The sequence below is a fragment of the Salminus brasiliensis genome, chromosome 1, assembly GCF_030463535.1.
Source record: "Salminus brasiliensis chromosome 1, fSalBra1.hap2, whole genome shotgun sequence".
Lineage (NCBI taxonomy): Eukaryota > Metazoa > Chordata > Actinopteri > Characiformes > Bryconidae > Salminus > Salminus brasiliensis.
The window spans coordinates 32,178,505-32,202,185 of record NC_132878.1 but is presented as its reverse complement, the minus strand read 5'-3'; the positions used below and the strand labels follow the sequence as shown (position 1 = coordinate 32,202,185).

Here is a 23,681-nt window from a genome sequence, read left to right as displayed (position 1 = left end):
TGTGTGATGTATTCGCCAGTCTGGCGTTTTTTACTGTGTAGAATTTGTAGAATGTGTAAAACTAATGAGTTGTGGGGGAAGCACAGACGCGGTTAACACCGCTAATCAGATACCCCTCTCAGTACAGTGATCATTAGAACACAGCAGAGCTAGCAAACACAGCTAACCACACAAAACAGCAAAGAGTGCGGACCACATTTAACCACATGTAATACGTAGCACTATTCGATTGTGTTTACACTTTGAGCTCCACAGTGTAGCGTTATTTCTGTGCAGTAATTTACAGACTCGTTACAAAAGCCCTGCATGATGATGTATGTACCGTGTTTGCTTCGAAAGGTCAGTGTGGTATCTAGCTCCACCCTCGATTGGTATTGGTCCCAAAAACACTGATCCATCACTAAATAATAATTATAAGCCTACACTAAGCAAAAAGGGTTCCATTCAAAGGGCTTCTGCTAATTGTAAAGTTGAAAAGAGACTTGGGTGTCTGTCTGTATACCACAGCACCCTATGTGTGGAAAATACTGGAACACATTGGTAAGCAAAGAATAAATAGGCCAGTTATCCAGCACTTGTTTAGTTTTCATTATTCAGGCCTTGGTAATTACAGCAGGCAAAACAGTACACAGTGCCACCTCAGGCACAAGGATTGCTGTTCCTCTGACCTTATGCATGCAGGACATTCTGGATGTAGGACATGAGAGTCGTACATTGAGAGCTTCTTTTTGATGTTAGCTTGACAGCTATATCTGGTGTGGCTCACCCTTGCTGGTATGTCACTGTAAACTCATGTCAGCAATCCCCAAATACCCGGCTCTTACGCAGGCAGGCGTCTCCTTGACCCTTTTAACACAAACGACCATTCGACACCATCAACACCAGGCTTTTGTGACACACATAGTATCCTGTGAGTGAACCTTCATAGTATCTATTTTAATCTGAAGCTGAGAGATTCAGTCAGACAATAAACAGTGAGGTCATACCATTGAAGACCAGACTCTGGTCTAGAAGGGTCGATGCTTAAGCCTCTGATGGGACACATTTCCTGGCACTGTAATAGCTTGTAATCAGCTTTAATGTGTAGTGAAAAACAAATGTCAGGTACTTCTAGGAGGGTCAGAGGCGTGTGTGAAGGTCATGGAAAATGGGCCCTCAGATTGGCCAGTCAGGTTGAGTTCAAAGTTGTAATTGAATTATCAGATTTAACTTGAATTAAGCGCAGGACACTGTGCAGTTAACACACTCAACAACACAAGCTGTTGTAGTACGCTCTGTTCTATTACGATCCCCTAGTGTTACCTTACCTGCATGTTTGTACTAGCAGAGCTTTTCACACCACATAGACTGTTTAGTCTCAGTTCACTCACATGTTCTGGACATGGTGTATCAGTACAAAGTGAATACGAACTCAGGCTTTGGCTTGATGTTTAGTGTTCTAAGTACACAGGTGGTTCAGTTACAGATGGATAAATGTGTGTATTTATATATATTTGTAATTGCACACACAGTTTTTATAATCTACATAAAAAAGCATTGCCTTGAACAAGATGCTCTGGAGGAGGTGCACTTGAGTCTAAGGTCACAGCGCCCAGTTCCAACTGTGGTCTAGACAGATATAAAGCCCCCCAGCACTGGGCTGCAGGGCAGTGAAACTGGGTTCTCTGGAGTGAAGGAGCTTGATCCAATACCTGTACCAAGACAGAGCTAATCATCCAAAATCTGTACCCGACCACCCTGATGCTCGTGTGGCTGCATTCAGACAGATTCTCACAGCAATGTTCCGAAATCTAGGGGAAAGTCTTTCCAGAAGAGTAGAGACAGTTGTTGCAGCACTTATTTTTAAAACTTTGAAACTTTTTAATACTCTTGATTTTGGAAGAAATGTTGGATGATCTAGTGTCCACTATACACAATATACACAATTTGGCCATATAGTGTACATTGATTAAACTTTACATGCATAAAAGATGTGTCAGACATAAGCAAAAGCCAAACAAACTACAGGCTTTGCAAACAGTAAACAGCCATAGACACTGTTTACACTTATATATAGTGTTTCTATACAGATGTTCTAGTTAATTTGTTTTAGGGACATGGTGATAAGAATAAGATACTCCAAAAGTCCAGACATAAGGAAGGAGATCTGGCAAAATAAACAACATGAATAAACGTACTTCACTAGGTCCATAATTAGTGGCTCCAAAGCAACTTACTTCTGTCACCAAACATGTCTTGGTTGCTTGACTAAGGATGGGGTAATGGGGAATTGTGTGCATTTGATTTTTGGTCGAACTGTAGCTTTAACCTATCAGAACTCCCCCTGATACTGCCCCCAACAACTAATTTTCACATATCCTTTTGCAAATTGCTTTGATTTGTGTCATCCTCGGATAGGATGATCTGTATCTCACAATGTCACATGACATCCCTCTGTCTGTGTGTTTGTTTGTGTATAGAGTCAGACCATGAACTACGTTGGGCAGTTGGCAGGACAGGTGTTTGTGCAGGTGAAGGAGCTGTACCGGGGGCTGAACCCCGCCACCCTCTCGGGCTGTATAGACATCATCGTGGTGCGGCAGCCGGATGGCTCTCTGCAGTGCTCACCTTTCCACGTTCGCTTCGGCAAGATGGGCGTGCTGCGATCCCGGGAGAAAGTGGTGAGTCCTGTTACTGCATATAGCATTCTTTCGTGTAGTTGTTGTAAAAGCAAATAATTGGGCCCCATCCAAGGCTTTAAGCTTTTATGTAAAGATCAAGACAGATTTAATAAAATTACCTGTACCTTTTCTTGTCTAGGTGGATATAGAAGTGAATGGAGAGCCTGTGAATTTGCACATGAAGCTAGGAGAGAACGGCGAGGCCTTTTTCGTCAAGCAGACAGAGAACGATCAGGTAGAGAAGCGACGCACGCAACACATGAATATGTCTCACACAGCCCACAGGCAGACCTTATGATCAGTCCTTCAAGGATGCGTTCTCAGCACCCATGTGATTTATCATCAAACTGTCAATAACAAGTCATCGCCCACACCACTGCAACACACAAACCATCCAACCCACAACATTGTAACAGCACTGTTCCAAGCTGGGAAACGTATGTACAGTAGATTCCAGTGTAGGGGAACATGTGAAATGCATTAGGGTTATATAGTGAAATACAGGCAGCAGAGTACTTGGTACTTTAGGATATTATTCCTAATCCAGCATTCTAGAGCAGAATATGAAGTGTTTAGTGTGAGTTAGTAGAGGATTAACTCTTTAGGTATTGTACAGTTACAGTAAACACAGCACACATCCAGCCACTTTAACCTGATTTTGTACACTTACAGACATAAGAACAAGGTCATAAGTAGAAGCATGCACACACATACACTCAAAAAAAAGATTGTGTTTCATCTTAAGGTAGCAATAATCAATGGGTCAGATTGATAAAATGCATTGCCACAGTCACTGTAATGTTTAACATTCCAGTAGCACATTCTCTCATTCACACACAAGGATATTGTTACCAAGAATTCTAGCACATTCATTTGTATGGGTTGTTAACAATTCATAAACCACACTGTCATGCAAAAACGTCCACATGAATGAATTTAATGGTAAATGTCCCAGTCAGAAGCTGGAATCTTTTCTATAAATGATTCCACCTTTGGTGTCACAGATCAGATCAGGTGCTCATACACACACTCAGCTGATTAATCTGTATATTTAAAAGCTCCTTCTGATCTGTGTGCTTTGACCATCATGGCAAACATTATAACTTTTTCAGAGCTCAGTAAAACAGAATAGCTTTTAATAAGGATCATTCAGTTGGCAGCATGCAGTTCATGTCCAGCGCTAAAACTGCCTGTGATATCTATCAATGCTTTTTCTTTTACTTATTTGTCTTGTCTTGTCTTGTTGCGTTTGACTCACAAAACAGCACTTCAGCTTCTTTGGTCATTAATATGTCAGTTTTGATTTGCTGTTGATTTGCTTTACCACAGCGGTAACTTTAGAGTAGACCTTACATACTGGGATGCAAGCTTTACGTGCTGTTAATAACCGTACTACTCTTAACATTTTTAAGGCAGACAAACAAAATGTTACATGAACAAATGGATGCTGTAAAAAACTAAATGTTGAGAAATCAACAGTGTGGATGTTGTGAAAAGTAGAGTAGAGGCCCTGCTGTAGTCCAGCATTTGAAATTATTAATGTGCTGCAGAGATGTGTTCTATTTATAGCCATCAGGTGGAGGAACAAGAGGCCTCTGCTAACTCAGCTACACTGAACCCTGGAACAGTTCTCCCTTCACCATGTCCTGGATTTTAGCCTGAATCTGTTTTGAAAATCAGTACAGTATGAAAATAAGCTCCAAATATATCCTACATTGATCTCATATATGCTCTGTTCCCAGACCGGGGTTAAAGCTAACATAGCTAACAAAGAATAGAAGTGACCACTGCCTGCTTTAGCTCCTTTTAAAGAGTACACCTGAAATGACTAGTCCTAAGTGACCTAGTTTAAGAGTTACGAGGTGCAAATTTTCTTTGGTTCATACAGTGTTACGCTTTAAACTGCAGCTCTGTGTGGTGTCTTCTGAGCAGAGCATTGAGGTTTCACTGGCATGTTACAGAACTCTGTTGTCCAAATCTCTGAGGAACCAGCGTCAGCAGAACAGAAAAACTTACTTCTGTTTTTCACCCCATCAGCTGTTCCACTGCTGTCTTCCCATCTTAGTGCTGCTTCCTTTAAAGAAATACATTACGCAATCGATCAGAATTCAATTCTCCACTGTGAAATCAACTTGTCTGTGTGTTGCAGATGTTGTGTTTGTTCTGATGCTTCAAAATCAAAGCATGTATATAAGTTTATTATGAGCAAATTGCTCAAATGAATATAAACCTATAAATTAAACAGGTCTTAGGTGATGATATGGTCTTCACAGAGCTGGCTTAAGTATGTGAGGCTGCCTGAGACTTGTGTGTGTACACAGCATATTTGTTTATTTATTTGTGTTAAATTAATTTAACACTAACATTATTGATTTAACAGTGTGCATGTGTGCGTTTGTGTGTTATTATAAAGTTCAGGCTGGGTCAGGGCCCTGTGTCTTTTGGTTTCTGCCCAGGTGAGTGACAGAGAAGCCTTTGTTGAAACTGAGCTCAGAATAATTCTCGCCCAAGATCCATTAAAAAACAGCTTTATCAATGAATGGCTCTCTCTCTCTCTACTGCATTTGTAGAACTAGACTCTGCTTTACACCACCACTGTGCTACAACACTAACAGCTTGGCTTATTTCCACACTGATTTAAACCTCATATGTGTATATTGTAGTATATTGTATACTGGAGGCTATATATATATATATATATATTTACACTGTTTTCATTGTCCATGACATATCTACCAGAGGCATATTAAATCTGCCCAGTATCATTTATTTCACTCCAATCCTGCATCATATTAATATTATAACATGTTGGATCATTGACTTCTGGAGAAATCTGGTGAAAATAATTTGGTAATGTATTTAGTAATGTTGTATATACCGCATACAATATTACAATATTGTGTAGCCCTACTACATATACAGGGTATATATACAGTACAACATTTAACTAAAAGCTAAACTGTTTCAGATTGTGAATGCACTAGCAAAGATTGGATTAAGTCCATTCAAACTATACTTGCAAAAGTATATTGTTGTAAGTTGAGTAGGCTGTTAATGACCCTATTGAAAGTGGAAGAATAGAGCCAAGCATATGCTTGTGAAAGTCAAAAGGTGTCAGAAAAGTGTCAACATTTAAACACTCGACAACATACAAGTAAAAAAGTAAATGTTTTAACCAATAAACTTCTCTGTTAGGAGGTATGAGATGTGGTAACTAATTGGTGTAACTTGTTTTCACACAAAGATAAATTAGTGTGTTTGTATCATTTTGTTTTTGTTTTCATTTCATTTCATTTTACACTGATATGAGTTTGTTAAAAAAAAGTCCAACATAAAGAAACGAGAACGCTTCAGCCAGGCAAAGTACAGTTTAAGCATCCATATGGTTCTGTGCTGTTGTTATGGTTCTAGGTAGAATTCTATAGAATTTTAGGAACCATTTAAGAGTGACATCCAAGTGATTCAGTATGATTATGATTTTAAAAATCATGTTAGTTTGGTTTGGTATTGTTGGAACTATTCCTTTACATTTTTGAATACACTGAAATGTGTCTTTTCTCACACAAACAAGGACAGCTAGGCACCAAACTTCAAATGTGCCCGAAGTGCCATTGTATGACTGTAGTGTGGTGTTCATTTCTAATTATATTTATATTTTTATTCATTGATATTCTTGCATGACTGAACGCTTAATTATGTGGTGATAATGCCTCTGTAAGGCCTCAGTAGAGCCGATTATTGACACTGACCACAGTCAGACTCTCCTTGTGTTTAGCACATCTGCAGTGTTCGTTCTGTGTTTGGGTTTAGCACATATCTCCCAAAGCACCATATTTACACACCACAAACACACACACAAACACATAGGCACATTCAGACTGTGCAAAGTCATCTTTGTCGGTCTTGTGCTATGGCTTCCCAACCAGAAAGGTCAGTGGTCTTTCTTAACCTTAGCATGCTTTCTACAGGTTCAGAACTAAACCCTTTTGTCTGCTGTGACTGCATACAAGCCTACTGTTGTAGAACCAGGATGAAAAGTTCCACCTTGGGCCACACACACACACACACACACACATATCTATATGTTGCTACTATCTCAAACAGCAACTTCATAGAAGGAAAAACAACGTTTCTATTGGTTAATTTCTAGTCCAGATTTAGTATTTTATATGAAACAAATGCACAAAATAGTAAAAAGTAGCCAATCAGAACAGAGCTAGTACATGATTCTTAAAGACACAGTAATAAAAAAGCCAACAGTGTGTAGTTTTTAGCTCGGCATGCTGTTAACTGCAGTATGTAACTTTACAGAAGCAGCCGGAATAACGCTGGTGAGAACTGTGTCATTCTACATATTTGTGTAAAATCCTACTAATACTACTGTGCCACTTCAGTCTACATACTTCTTTCACTTTCAGTGATGGTTCTGTATCTCTCAGCTTGTGTGGAAAAAACGTGTTGCACAAATTCCACTTCTACTTTTTTGGCACATAAGTCATAGGCCTCAATACATTATAATACTCGTTACCTCATCTGACATGAATATAGTATTGTGCACATGCAAATACAGTACTGTGGACAAGTCATCCCATTTCAGACCGTCTAGAGATATTTCATTTACAACCAAAACCCTTTTAACATCAGGAAAAAGTAGAATCTTTCCTCAGTTCCTGTCATACAATGATACCAGCACTGGGATGCTGCCTCTGACATGTAAAGGTCCACTGCATCTTCTAAAACTGCTGCTAAAGCAATGTAATTGTAGCTCAATGGGCTTGGAGGGTAACTCTTACTGCCAATACTGCTTAACAGACACCTGCACTGGCTAGCATCATGCTGAGTGGTTGGGGGCAGAGGGAGGTTCTATTTTGCTCAGGTGGAAATGATCGGCACATTAGAAACAAGTGAATTCAGTGCATCATTTTACTTTCAATGCTACACATCCCTGCTGTTTGTCCCCCTGCAGGAAGTGGTGCCTTCATACCTGGCCACCTCTCCCATCCTGTCCGATGCTGCAGTGATGATGAGCTCCTCCGTCCAGACCCTGGGGCCATCCCTATCTGGCACTGAGAGCGGTGCGGTGAAGAAGAGAAGAAAGAGGAGGAGGAAGTCTAAAGTGGACAGTGTGAGGCGAGAACCCAGCGCAGAGTACTCTGAGGACGAAGACGTTTTCACCATCGACATCAGCTCCAATGAGGGAGACGACCACACTACTGACTGTAACAGGTAGAGCTGCAAATCTCTGACCTCCCGAATTGGTTAAGATTAGGATTAATACTATTAATCAATACTATGTTAAGTATGTGATTGGTGTCTGAATATTTTTTTAAACACTGGAACTGTAGTGGGGAGGGGGGGCTTTATGTTTATTTTGAATCAATTTTAACATCGCAACATTGATGAAGTTGAATCACCACCTTCTTAATGCTTTTTTGAACCCAAAATAAAATACAGTCAGGCACCAGCAGCTACACGAGCAGTGTGACTTACCCACATTAGTCGTTAGTTTTATATCACTGTATAAAAGAAGCTTCATGCTGCCTTTATTGTTGAATGCACTGCAATAGTTTCCCACAAACACATTTCTCATTACTCTGGAACTAATTAGTATTGATCATTGTAAAGTTTAGTGAAAAGCACATTTGTACCTCAGTTAGTTCCAGCCTCACAGTGTGACTGACTGAGATGCATGCTAATTTCCCAATGACTGCACGCTCTACTGATATCTCTATCAGCCTGCCTTATTTGTCTGTAGCCTAGCAACAATAAGAAGTTGAAAATGAAGATTAACAATCTTGGTGAGAAGGACTTAAAATAAGTTCATATTGTGTTCTAACAACAAGCAATGTGAGCAAGTGTCAATGACAAAACTAAAATACTGCCATTACAAGCAACAAAGCTCTCTACAACCACCACCAGCCCGCTTTTGAGTTTGAAGCGTCATGCTGATGTTCCACCTAAACAAAAACACTGTGGTGAAAGCAGACGACTTTCATCAAAACACAGTTAAGTCAGCCAAACACGAAAGAGGAGAAGCTGATCCACAAAGTGGAGAACCAAAAGCTGAATAACTCAGTGTTTAACATTAAGTACAGCAGTGGTCCAGATTAGTGCTATTTGTCTTTGTGGATGTAAATAGCAACAGTCAGAGTTTCTTGTTAATCAGTTCTTGTGTAAAACTCGAATAAATATCAGTTTTAGAACTATTCACTCAAAAGCCCTATTCGGATAGGATTAGTTTAACATAGGGAGGTGAGGTAATGTAATTATTACTGAAGTTTCTCATAATTTTAGTTCCGTCTCTTATAGGGGGAAGTAGTTAAAAAGCTACTGCTGGAATGCCCCACTTGCAATTCAAGGCAACAACCACCATATGCATGGCACAGGTACCTCAAGTCTGTGACAAACCTCAAATCCAGAAGACCAACTAAAGGACTTCCCAGAGGCGTGATGCTTCAGTCTGCTTTCATCAGCAAATCCTTGTGTAGCGTAGCCTATAGCCTACACACATCTTAGAACCATGTAGCTAATTTTCACACTAAATGTCATTATTGTACATGTAAAACTAATCCCATCAAAATAATAGTGCTTCAGGGTTTTTTTGCAATGCCATGGAGAACCACCTTTGGTTCCATAAAGAACCACATTTGTAGAAAACATGTGAGTGTGAAGGACCAATAAAGGTCTAAAAACCTTACCTTGACAGAACAGACTTTTCACACTCATACATTTCTTTTAAAATATGTTTTTAATGGAACCAAAGGTGCTTCTTCTATGGCATTGCTTGTGCCTATGGCCACAGCACAGCCAATGTATATCATTGCATAGCACTCCTTCTGGTACGTACTGTACATACAGTACAATGCGTTTGTTTGCGATATAGGAGTTTGTGACACCTACATATAGAAAACGACATTGTTACAAATCAGGTATCTGTAAATGTGCATTTATATAGCACTGAGCTTAGTGAATTCATGCTGTTAAAAGAGAAGATCAGATAAAAGGGAAAATGTGCTGCTGTTTGGCCTTGCCACTGTTTCACAACTGCAGTTTCAGTTTTGCTACAAGCAGCCAATGATCAGGCGGATGCAGGGACTTTTTGGTTCGGCCATTCAGGTGTTATCGCAGAAGGCTGTGTCATGTCCTGTAATGTAGACGTTATTGCAAGTGTAGGAATTATCAGTTAGCAGTGTGTGTAATGTGGAACGAAATGCACCGGTACAAAATAGACAAACTGAAGGAGCTAGAAGTGTATGAGTGTGATGTATGCACAAGTGTGTGTATGCGTCTTTGCTTATAGCAGACCAATTAGCAGACAAGAAAAAGATAAGGCACATGCTTTACCGGTACAGTGTGGTGAGAAGAGGTGAGAGACGTGCATGTGTGTTTACAGCAGACAAATGAACAAACAACGACTGATCATATGCTGTACTGAGAGAGAATGAAACTGTCCAGATTCACCACATCCTCTTCTGTTTTCCTTTCTCTGACTCTCTTTCACACTCTCTTTGTTTTACAAGAACGTGAATCTATTTGTACCATTCATACACACATATGTACTCTTATAGGGGGAAGTAGTTAAAAAGCTACTTATGGAATGCCCCACTTGTAAATCAAGGCATAACAACCACCATATGCTTACTATCACTATCACTGTCACTCATGTATGTACACTTGAGGGTGTGTAATTTCATTATTTTAATACACAATATGCTTTTCTAAGTGTGTCAAGGATATCGTCAGTGCTTGAAGAACACTGATCAACTGTGCATTTCATTACAAACAGTGTAGCGTGAAAAGGTCTTTAAATGTTGTAATATATTATTTTTACCCTATCGCCCATCTCTAGGTGTACTTGTTATTCTCTAAAGTGCTCTTATGTAAATGCTGCCTTTGTTCTTAGATTCACTGCAAGCACCCAAGCTCAAGTTAGCACTTATTATTGAATATGACGTAACAATAAAACATTGGCTGATCAAAAGGGACAGTTTTTCATGCCAAGACATGCTTAGTGTCCATATTTGACCACTTAATTTGTGCCCAGGAGTGGTGAGGCTTATATTACTAAAACACATTAGAAGTCAGTCACACAATTTTTTTCAGTAAGTACGGGCCCACAGACTTCTTTCATTTGGCTCAAACCACACCAGATATTTGTTAAGGTGGTGCAGACTTGCAAATGTTGTTTTTAGATGGCGAATGACTTACTGTGGAAAAGTGAACAGACTTGACTTGTATAGCTGAACACTGGATGTTGCCCGTGTAGACAGCAGGTTTTGTGTTGAATTTGATGTCCCTGGCATTCAGCTACTTTAGGGTTCCTTCATTTCACAGCAAGTCTTTCCTAAAAAGAGGATTCTTAAATGGTTGTGTGAGCATCATATCACTGAACACTCTCCAGAAGTTATGATCTTAGTGCTAAGATACTTTTGGGAAGAAATCAAAAAAGCAGGCACAGGCCACTTCTTAAATACCTTAAATACCACAGCCCTGTTCACAGACCTACAACAAGGTTCTCTAAGGTTCTCTAAGCCAGCGCCCTTCCATACAGATGAAAAATACATTTACTCATGTCCTTGTATGATTATATGAAAATACGTATGAGCACCATGTTTGTAAGGTCTTAATATCTCTCAGACATGCTTGTGTGTGTAAGTGAGAGAGAGGGTAAGAGGAACTCCACTCCACTGGGCTTGGAATGTTTGCAGTCAGTGTTGACAGTAAATTTAAGGATCACTGTTTACCTCCATCTAAAAGTAGGTCGAGTAACATGTAGGGGTGAGGGGAAGAAAGAAAGAGGTAAAAGGAGAGCATTTTTCATGAGTCAGAATACAAAAAACAGATGTTTCTGGTTTGTTTGGATTGTGTGTGTGTGTGTGTGTGTGTGTGTGTGTGTGTGTCTTTAGGACCTCTTCAAGGGACATGATGAACGATGATTGCCCCAGTGGCTCTTATAAGCAGAATGCAGTGTATGCTCGCTCTGATGGAGACTGGACCCCTATGCACAGGTATGTATATATGCACACACACTTATACTCACACACATGTGGACAGCAGTTGTGAAAAATCCTGACCAATCTCTCTCTGTCTCAATCTCTTTCTCTGCCTGTAGCCCTAATGTCTCTCGCCCCTGCTCACCTAAGAGTGACTCTGAGCTGGTCACGAAAACTGGTGAGGAGAAGCAGCAGAACCCAGCCATGCTGTGGGCTTGGGGAGAACTGCCCCAGGTATAGACCTCAAATCAGCTTACACACCCGCACAGTGGATCAGAAACAGATACAGCTCCATCATCCCTGACCTCAGACTCGTTAGACTAGGTCTCATTAGTAATTTTACAGCCTGCCCCAATGTGCTTTTATTGCTTATTCATGAATACTTCTGTCACCCACAGCCTTCTTTCATGCCGTCCAAGCCTGACTCCCCAGCTGTGTGTCCCGTCTCCATCCCAGTTTCCGACAACACACACTTCAAAGTCATCCCTGATGCCTCTGCCTCCAACGGACATCACCATGCCGACAATACCACAACCCTGCGCCTGTTCATCCCCACAGCAACTACAGCCAAGGCGGCTGGGTTAGAACACGTGAAGGCCGAGGCAGAGCCAATGAGGCTGGACTCTAATCATATAGCCGGTGGGGCAGAAAACAGCACAGCAGGAAATAGGTTAAAGACAGTGCAGAGCGGGATTGAAGGACAGGACCCGGAGCCGGTGAGAATGGATGCTGAGACTACAGCGATGTTAGCAGCACGTTTAGTATCAGAAGTTGAAGAGGGAGCTATAGCAGCTATAGGACCATCCCAGCAAAGTAAAACTGATTCACCGTCCAAAAGAAAAGGTAACTGACCGAATGATATTGTTATTGATATTGTTATTGTTTTTTTATTAAAGCTGGCCATTGCTTCTATTACTTGTTAAATGTTTGGTATCTAACGTGTGCGATTTTAGTTTCTCGGCTAACGTTGTTAAAAATACTCAACCTAGACTGTCACCAGTCTCACTTTTCTCAGTAAACATATGCCCCAAATCTTAATGTATCTCTTCAAAAGCTATTAAATATGATCTAGCAAAAACATACTGATAGAACCTTTAAGCTAAAATTGGAATTACAGTATTACCCACATAATGTTTCGCTTTTTATCACTCCTGTACTTCCAACTGCTATGTAAATTGTGTCTTTGGTTGTCTTATGTGGAGTGATACCTCATAACTTCAGACACCAAACCTGTCTTGACAAATCGACTGCATCTGAGGTCAGAGATCAGCCATGTTCAGTTGACGTTTCCTCTAAATAAAACATGAAGTTCTATGTCTCTGCACTGTCACAGTGAGTTGTATAATTATGCTCAGGTCTACTCTGTATCCTACAGATAAGAGAAGCCGTCATCTTGGTTCTGATGGAGTGTACCTGGATGACATCACCGAGTTGGATCCAGAAGTAGCTGCTCTATACTTTCCAAAAAGGTGCGTTTCTTAACTTTTAGCATTTTTTCATTCTATTTTTACTTGATCTTTTCTGGTATTTTATTTCTTATCCTTAGAATGGAACAGTTGTGAAACAACAGTCTGTTACATGCTTTTTAGGGCTAGTACATTTAAACTAAGCTTCTTTTGGATTGGCTGCCTTGTTTTGTGCCTCAAAAAAGCAGTCCAGGTGGAAACACTCCTTCTTCACTTTCTCTGGGTGGTATGACCCTCCCTCCAGCACAGGTGTCTGTTTATGTATCTGTCTGTCTGTCCATCCATGTAACAGAACTAGCAGTAAGTCTTCTCCTCCAAGCGTGTTGAGCTGTCTAATGCGTTACTGGCAGCTTGAGAAGAAACAGTAAAGCATGCTAACCTGGACCCTTCCAATACTGGTAGCATCATGTGAAAGTCCTAGCAACTGGAAATGACTAAACATAAACCCATGTGAATAATGTAATGATATTGCAATGATCAACTTTGTCACTCATGTGCAGCTGTAACACTTTCACCTTCCTGTCCATAACTGCGCTTGTATGTGTGTGTGTATATGTATCCACAGTGAGGGCAGCAGTGCAGGGCGTGTGGCTTGTGAAAACACCACCCGCACCATAAGCATGTCTCCTCAGTCTGTGGGCAGCTCAGGAGCTGACAGTGGAGTGGACAGCTACTCAGAACAGACCACAGACCTGCCCTCTATCGCCCTCTCTCTGTGTGGAGGACTCACTGACAGCAGGGAGATCACTAAAGGTAAATACTCCTAGTGCACACATCTATCAGAACTTTGGAGACAACTTATAAAAAGTTACATAATTTATATTTTATTTTATCTTAATGTTAATTTACTACAACTAAAGACAGTTTAAATACACTTTTTTTCAGTTTTTCATATTTGTTTATTTATATATTTGCATCTGCTTTGATATTTGTGTAAGTTGGTAGTTCACCTGTCCATGTGTTTATTTGTGTCTCTGTCTAAATCGTTGGCTGTGTGTGTCTGTCTTTCTGCCTGTCTCCTCTCTAGAGCACTTTCAGGAGAAAGCAGTTTCGTACAATCAGTTTGCTGCAAACCCGGCTCTCATAGACGACCCCAACCTAGTGGTCAAAATTGGCTCCAAGTAAGAAACACTTACACAACATTTAAAAGTTTTTTCCTGTCCTGTCAGAGACTGAAACATAATTATTAATTGTCCCAAAGAAGAAGTGTTGATCCAGGATCAGTCATCTGCTTCATAATATGGTCCGTTTTCATACATCAGGGCATTTACTATGTCCTTGACTTGTATCAGTCACACACCACACAGGCTTTTTATGTGTACTGTTCATAATCCAGATCATTTTGGAATGATGAAAAGATCTGTTGGTATTTATCAGAAAGCTGTAGCAAAATTAATGATGATATTCAGAATATATGAATATATCAATAACACTAAAGCTTCTTTTTACAGCTTCTTAGATTGAATATTTGAAGTCTAGAAAACTGCACAGAACTCAAAGTATTCAAGAATGTGTGTGTTATAGAGTGTTGTGTTTGTATATATAGATGTATATATACATATATACAGTTGTGTGTGTAAATATAGATAAGATTCTTCTTTATTTGTGTAGGTATTACAATTGGAGTACTGCTGCACCAATCCTGCTGGCTATGCAAGTCTTTCAGAAGCCACTGCCAAAGGTGCCACACACTCACCCACAACCACACACACATACACAATCACACACATGGAATTGTGGACACAGGTCCCTCAGCACCCTCTGCTGGTGGTACATTGTAAACACAACCTGTATTAAAATGATAGAATGTTGTATTGAAGGTTAGGGTGCCTATATGTGCATGTGTGTTTACTCAAAGAACCTTTGCACCAGCCCAGTAAACCTCTTCTCTCTCCTCTGCTCTCTCCTCCAATATGATCCCTCCTTCCCACGGTTCCTCCATCCTCATTTTTCAGTTCTCCTGCTTCAGTGTTGATTCACTGCTGGAGTTTCTTCCCTCTTGTATAACTGGACTGTTTACGTCCTCCTCTGTGTGTTTCCATGGTTACTAATGTAGCTCCTCCCACCCTGCATGATCTTGTCTTTTTTGCTTTTTTTGCAGATTTTTCAGTTGTTGTGATTGTTTTGGCTCTGTGCATGTCCCTTACAGGCCACCGTAGAGAGCATTGTGAAGGAGAAGATGCCAAGGAAAGGAGGACGCTGGTGGTTCTCGTGGAGAGGGAGAGGGAACAGCTCCAAAACGGTATAATAATAATAATAATAATAACAACAATCATTTATTGTAGAGGTTGGATTCACTAGACACTAAATCACTTAACCTAATAATAATTAGAATAATACTAATAATAGCAACAGTAATAATATTAATAGTAATGAAAATGGTAAAAAAAAATAATAATAATACAGTTATAAAGAGAAATGTAATACATAATTATATTTATATAAATATATAAAACAATTATAATATATAAACATTTATATATATATATATATATATATATATATATATATATATATATATATAACATTTATATTTATATAAATTTATACATTTATATACCAATAGTTTGTGAAAGGTAGTTTAGAAAAGCATAAGCCTTCATGCTCACAGTCACATACATACATGCATACACACACAGTAGCATTAGGTAGCAATGCCTACCTATCTGCTCTGCTAAGGTTTGGTTTGTGTCCTCCAGGATTCAGCATCTGTGAATGGGACCACTGGAGGAGCAGAGCATGCTGGGAAGATGACTGCCATTAACAGGTAGGCTTGCAGGCTTTTACAGTCATGCATTTCATGTGATTGCTGACCATATTTACATTTATTATGAACGAAATTAATGTACTATATTGGGATTGTTGGGGATTATTATTACAGTTATTATTAGTTATATTGTCCTCCCATATCTCATTATTTTGAAAAAAATATATATAGTGTGTAAAACCTGTAAAAATCTCCCATGTAAAAATCTGATCAGTCAAGAGACTGAAAAAACAACTGGCTGTCTTCAAATTGCTTTCTTCATATTACCTTTAAAAAAAAATTGTGATCTCTGAGGGTATTACAGTCATACAGTCTCTAGTCATAAATTAGTTGTATAAGATTTGTGAGTTTTTTGTTCCAAATGGTCAAAATGTATTTTAACTTTTTTAATTGTAATGTTTTTTGAAGTGTTAGGCTAGATAGGCGGTGATATGTAAATGACTGGTACTGGCGACATTTTGTCTTTGTGTTTATGTTACTTGTTACTATATATACTGCAGGGGCCGGGAAATGAGTAGTGTGTTTCTGCAAGTTTATAACACGATTTATAACCAGTTTTTTATCATTACGACTCATTGACTGATTAGTCCTTTCTGGTGGTTACAGACGAAAAGATGAATCCTCCTCCAGTGATGAAGATCACCTATCAGCCAAACAGACACCCAGCTCCACCCAACCAGAAAGCATTCTCACTCAAGGGGGTGTGTCTTACAGGAAGACCCTGCGGCTGACATCTGATCAGCTGGTAAGAATTGTACAAAGTAGATCTTAATACTGAAAATATTTTAGGCTGACAAATATTGACTGAATTTATTATATTGTGAATAATAAAATACATGTAGCAGGCCAATCAGTAATGAAGTGGGGAAGCATATGAAGTGTATGTGTTTAATTGCACCCTAGGCCAGCCTGCAGTTGAAGGAGGGCCCCAATGACGTAGTTTTCAGTGTCACTACTCAGTATCAGGGCACGTGTCGCTGTGAGGGAACCATCTACCTGTGGAGCTGGGATGATAAGATCATCATCTCAGACATTGACGGCACCATCACCAGGTCATCATTTCTGGGAACACATACACACACACACTTATTATGTCAGATTTGGTTGGTACTGTCTGCTTGCTGTTTTGTATTTTTCAGTAGGCACTTTTGCAGTAAAGTGGTCTTAAACTAGAAACAGAAATCTCTACATAATGTGTATGTATAAAGGTAATATATCATGTGTTTAATGTTGATATCTCTTCTTTGCAATAGATCTGACACTTTGGGACACATTCTGCCCACACTTGGGAAAGACTGGACCCACCAAGGCATTGCCCGCCTCTTTCACAAAGTCAGCCAGTAAGGACAATTATTCATAAAGTATGTCTAAAATCAATAAATTGTGCCCAGTAATTCAAATCAAATCTACTAATCTCAAGCAAAAGAAGCTTAGGATTTTGCGGATGATCTATTATTTCAGTTTGAAAACCTTCAGTGATTTCACATGCTCATCTGTAGCTATATATAGCTTAAATCTAGTTCTTATAAGTGTCTGACATGGTTGAAATAGGTACTAAAAGGGTTCAAAAGTGCATATATTTTAATTAAAAAATCACATGCCCTCCATACATATATGGCTATGTTGCTAATAAGATTGTGTGTGTCCTGTGTGTGTGTTGCAGAAATGGTTATAAATTTATGTACTGCTCGGCGAGGGCTATAGGCATGGCAGGTATGACAAGAGGCTATCTGCACTGGGTGAATGAGAGTGGCACCATGCTGCCCCAAGGACCTGTACTGCTCAGCCCCAGCAGCTTGTTCTCTGCACTGCACCGGTAAGGGAACTCACCAACCCAGTAAAGCATACATACACACATATGGTACTAAAGGTTCTAATTCTAATTATTATTATTACTTTTATATGATTATTAATTTTTATGTTTATATATAGTTTATATAGTTTCATACATTTTCATACAGTTTATGTAGCCTCTTTTCATACTTGTAAATGTTTGGGCACTCTTAATCAAACTATGTATACTGTTGATGATCTAAGTGTATATAAGTCACACATGCTCTACAGAGACACATGTCTGCCCATTCTAAAGCATAATTACTGTTTATTTATTTAACATCTTGGCAAAAAAAAACATTGAAAGTGCCGTGCATACATTAAGTAACTTATGCATTATTGTTTTTCTAATATTTTAATATGAATATTTTATTCACTTAGAAAAGTCAGAGAAGAAAAAACAACAACATACGTATATAAAAATGAGAGCATGAGAATAAAAGCAGCAAATATATGGTAACATGATACAAATACACTGAAAGAAAATAAGCTACATTCCAGGCAAAATGGTTATTATAAATAAAGTCTTTATGTATGTGTATTATGATAATGATACAATTCATCAACATAAAATATAAAAGCAATAATATTAGAAACAAAAATTTTATTTTAACATTTATTTGAGACAGCCTGGAGTTTGTAGTTCCATCTAGTACCAGCTTGGGCTAATTAATCTTTCATTCGGTACAAGTGATAATGAATATTTTTCAGTTAAATCAGTTTAATCAGGTGTGCTGGAGGTGGAATGTGTACACAAACGGCACATATCATACACAAACTGTACACAAACTCTCTTGCAATCACATATGCATGGACATCATCAGTTAACATGATGTTCAACATCTTGTTATTTTTGCTGAATTTATCAACAAACGTTTTTTGTAGGGAGGTGATTGAGAAGAAGCCTGAGAAGTTTAAGGTGGAATGTCTGACCGACATTAAGAACCTGTTCTCTCCAAACATGCAGCCCTTCTACGCTGCCTTTGGCAACAGAGCCACAGTGAGTATATAGGAGTATATAAACAGACCTGTAAATGGCGTGTAGGATGCATCATAATGATAATGTATTTTATCAGACGCACAGAAAAGTAAACAAGAATTCCACTTTTGTGAATATTTCACAATTGCAGGATGTGTATTCATACAAGGAGGTCGGTGTCCCTCTGAACCGCATCTTTACTGTCAACCCAAAAGGGGAACTGGTGCAAGAGCACGCCAAGACCAATGTGTCCTCGTAAGTAATGTTTGTGTGCGTAGCTCCTATTTTTTTGCACATTGTAAATGTCAGGTGTCTTTTACATGGTGAGGAATTTATTAATAGACATGTCCCAGAAAGGCTAAATCTATTTACATGAATAAACACTAAAGTAAAGAAGTTTGCTTTCCTAATTGATTGTTATTTTTGACCACAACATCACAGTGTACAGTATATTAGTGGCTGTATCAGCTTGGTTTTGAATCTGTGACCTATTATCTTCTCTGTATAGGATATGAGAATATGTATGTAGCTCTTTATAAAGCCTCTGAAAAAAGACACACTGTGGTCTGGTCCACACACACAAAGGCTTAAGTGTGTATGTGTGCAGGTATGTGCGTTTGGGTGAGGTGGTGGATCATGTGTTCCCTCTGCTAAAGAGAGCCAGCTCCTCAGACTTCCCCTGCAGTGACACTTACAGCCACTTCACCTACTGGAGAGAGCAGTTCCCTCTAGTGGACAGCCAGGAGTGTGCAGGCAAAGCCAGCAGCTGATGCTACTACACTGACAGAGGAAATCTCAGATACACAACACACACACATATACACACATACACAGCAGAAAAAAGCAGAACCTCTCAGCGAACTAGATAACATAAGCCCAAAATCAAACCTGTTCCTTTGATTTTTTTTTAGTTGCTTTTCACATTTTTTCACAAAGAACTCATACAGCATGAAGAAGGTTTCTAGTCTATGCACTTTCAGGTTGAAGTGGAAGTACCTATTCCATTTTTGATTGTTGTATTCATTTGTAATTAATTGGCAACATAATATTGCATTACTGATTTTTTTTGATGAACTAACCCAAAAACGTGAACTTACTCGTTTATCTGGTGATCTGTGACTCCAGAACCAGAACTCCAGAAGTGGCAGAATTCACAGTGAAAGAAATAATTTTGCCATAGGAATAGGAAATTTAATTGCATACAGATCAACACAAAACTTACCTTAGGCTTATGTTATTCAGCTAACCTGAGAAATCCTGCTGTTATATAATCTACTAAACAAACACATGGTAAGCCATAGCTTTTAATAAAATATTTATTCATATCAGAAAATGTCAGCACATCAAAATGTACATTTTACTTTAAAAATAAGTGAAAAAATGTAAAACTAAATTGGTTTGGTGTTAACATATAATTCATACTAATTCAGAACTACTCAGACCTGCTAAAAAGGAACAAGGAAAACATTAATACTGATTATTGAGAACTGGTACAAAACTCTGTATATTTAAACTGTATATATAAACTCAAAAATATGCTTAAATGTAATACCTAATGGTACAATCAATTTGGGATTTTAAACCTACTTAGATCAGCAACAGTTTTACTTGTTTAAATTGATAAATGAATGGATTAATTAAAAGCTAAAACCACTTTCCATACAGATACACATACATGCAATAACCAAAAAGATATAGTGTACATTTTTAATGCAGATACACATGCAAAAGTCTTATGCAAAAGTTTGGGCACCCCTGTTAAATATGTTCCCATTCATCTTTTGCAGCGAAGACACTGCTGCACACTCTACATTATGATTACTGTTCATTTATTTGTGCATAAATAAATTAAAATCAGCCAAATTTGTCATTTAAACACAGCAGTGTCCAAACTTTTTCATGAGCATGTGCACACATAGAAATGCAGGGTGGATGTTAGGCAGTTAAACTATAGGCCGAGCTGAATATCTTTACAGATACAGTGTTCTGCAATGGTAGACACACACACAGACACACACACACAAACATATATATGTATGTATGTACACACAAAGTTATGTTTGCACACAGGTAGAGCTACACTATCCCTCGCATACAAATTCTTACAAAATAACACACACATTGAGTTTCACACCTACACATACGGGTATGTACATGCAGTGTACCTCTTCACCTGAGCAAAGAAGCACTTTCATTACTTCTCTATATTCCCTTGTCTGTAAAAAAAATTTGAAGGTCCTGTTGTGTTCCACGATGTACAACATTTTATGTACATTTTTTCATCAGAACCCTCATGTCCATGAATATGTGCCGATTCGAACTGTGCCAAAGCACAAGCTTAAAGTCAAAGCTAGGGCTGGCCCGAACAGCATTACACAGATTTTGAGCACTCGTTGGTGCTTATAAACGGGTACGTAAATACTCATTCTAAAAAAACTTCCTTAATACAGTTTATAATTTGCATAATAAATTAGTTCATTACTGCAGTTCCAAAGCAATCCAGTGGGGGGTGTATTGATATTGTGTAGCAATAAGAGCGCAAATGAACCGAAATCAGACAATATATCAGATCAGAGATCTACCAAGATCAGATAATATATCTCATATGTTACATATCTCATACTTCATATCTGAGGTGATTGATCAATTCTGCCGTGCCTCCATGGTATTTTCCTTAGTGTGCAGTGATTGAAAGCGCTCCACTCAGGTAATTTCTTTGGCATCTCTGCCTGTTTAACTTTGAACAAAGGTGGTGCCATTTGTTGTGCTCTGATGTAAGGTGACATGGATGCCTTTCATGAATTTATGATGCATATTTATTTATTGCATACATAACCAGCTTTCATTTCTGTATAATTTCATATATAATCATTCACTGCTTTAAGGTTCTTTTTTTATTCATATTAAAAATATAAAGCTTCCGGATACTAAATAGAAGAACGAATACTCAGTATGAGGAACTTGAGGATTCAAATTATTCGGACCAGCCCTAGGTAAAACATAGACAACTGGTTGGGTCGTTGTAAAAAAAACAGTAGACTGTTACTGCACAGAGCTTTTTCCTGATGCTTTAGTGGAAAACAATCAAATAAGATATATAAAATACTGTAGCACCTTTTGAAGACGAAGTGACAGCTTTAGTCACTCAAGCTAACGGCAATTGTCAACAGGATGTAGCTGAATGTTTGTGACAAATCTGTACCATAATATTTGACTACACATAAAGTACCATGTCCAAATGTTTTTAGACACTCACTCATGCTATGTTTCTTTTGGAATGAATGATGATTTTGATTGGAGTTTGTTCTCCTTTGCTGCAATAACAGCCTTTACTCTTCTGGTAGGGCTTCACATTACAAAATGCTGGAACATTGCTGCATTGAAAGATTTGATTGTATTCCATCACACAGGAGCATCAGTGAGGTCAGGTACTGATGCTAGATGATTAGTTCTGCCACTCCAACTCATCCCAAAGGTACTGCATGGAGCTCCATCACTCCAGAGAACCCAGTTCTACTGCTCCATAGCTCATTACTGGGAACTTTATACCTCTGTAGACCTCTCCAAGCTCATGTGTGACTGCTCCAAAGTGTTCTGTTGTATCGATCTGTGTGTGCAATTGTGTGAGGATTGGTGAATTTAAGCTAGTCAAACTCACTTACTACAAAGCGTGTCTGGATACTTTTGGACATAGAGTGTGTAGGTTGCTGACTACCTGCTAGACAAAATCATGTTTTGCAGCTTTAATATTGCATTTTTGCCCATTTGTCGTGTGATAATCAGACAAAAATCATGGATTTATGTTCACTTATTGATAATTGATATTTTAAAGAGTGATTATCTGTGTATTTGAAGAGTGCATGGCTGTTATGTTTAATGACTAAAAGAACAGCTGTTACGTTAGGAGGATATTTTGTGTCTGTATTGTTTCTTGTGAGTTCAGTGACATCCAATAATCCATCAAGCTCTACACCACATTGCACTGAGATGTAGCTTTAAGTGTTATGATTTCACACAAGTAGAACAAGTTCTGGAAAATCGGTTGGTTACATTTTGCTCTGTACGCATGCCTGAGTGTGTATTTATGCTGTGTACAATCTTCACTCAGCGTTGCAAATATATATCCATAGATATACAAGTATATACACAAAGGATAAGTGTTATGACTTCAGACTTTAACTGGTTAATTCACTTACAGTAGAAAATATCTCCAAAATGTTTGTATTATTTATTCGATCAGACTCCTTGATCATGACATTGTGATCTGCCGTGTGTTGGTTGGTTGGTTGAATAAGGCTGATAAAGCGTTGGAGAAGTGAGCTCAGACTGAAGCATTTTGCTAAAACGTGTTACTGGAAATATGAACTTTTATTTTTTTAGTAGTTGAAACGCCTTTGCTGTCATTGATACGATCTGTGTGATATTACAGACCATTGGATCATTTATTATTCTTTCTATGAAAGATCAGTAGACCAGTGGCTCATTGTTGTCTCATTCTGACCACTGATATCACTAGTTATCACTGATTTCTGTTAGAATGGTGATATTTGTGGGCCCATGTTGAACCGGTGCTTTTTGACTTACTTTCAGTCTAAATCTAATAAAAACAAATAAAATGAAAAAGACTTTGTCTGCATTTGTGAGACCTATATTTTGTGTGTATGTGTGTTTATGGTCATTGATCAGTAGCCTGATGCTATCCACTTTATAGAAATTCCCCACCACATTGTCAAGCAAAATTCATTCATTAATAAATGATTCTGCCTACTATCATGCAGCTCCGTAAAATATCAGCTGCGCATGATTGGTTTTCTGACCCCACATGTCGTCGATTAGATTGGGGGCTCAGACATAGTCGTAATCTTTAAATCTAGACTAAAAACTAAAGGCAGTAGTATACATCAGTCTTAAAGGCTGCAGTATACATCAGTCTTAAAGGTAGCAGTATACATCAGTCTTAAAGGCAGCAGTATACATCAGTCT

The 23,681-nt window shown here is 38.6% G+C and overlaps 1 protein-coding gene across 1 annotated transcript; it reads left to right on the top strand.

Moving 5' to 3' along the window:
• Positions 1-2,463: 2,463 nt before the first annotated feature.
• On the top strand, positions 2,464-23,308 carry lpin1b (lipin 1b). Its single transcript, XM_072677863.1, has 19 exons — positions 2,464-2,660; positions 2,800-2,895; positions 7,627-7,886; positions 11,567-11,668; positions 11,773-11,887; positions 12,052-12,496; positions 13,029-13,122; positions 13,685-13,872; positions 14,147-14,240; positions 14,731-14,800; positions 15,269-15,361; positions 15,819-15,886; positions 16,493-16,631; positions 16,790-16,938; positions 17,140-17,226; positions 17,550-17,702; positions 18,605-18,719; positions 18,850-18,953; positions 19,306-23,308. Exons 1-19 carry the CDS (start codon positions 2,469-2,471, stop codon positions 19,466-19,468), a joined length of 2,727 nt encoding a protein of 908 aa, XP_072533964.1. The 5' UTR covers positions 2,464-2,468; the 3' UTR covers positions 19,469-23,308.
• Positions 23,309-23,681: the final 373 nt, after the last annotated feature.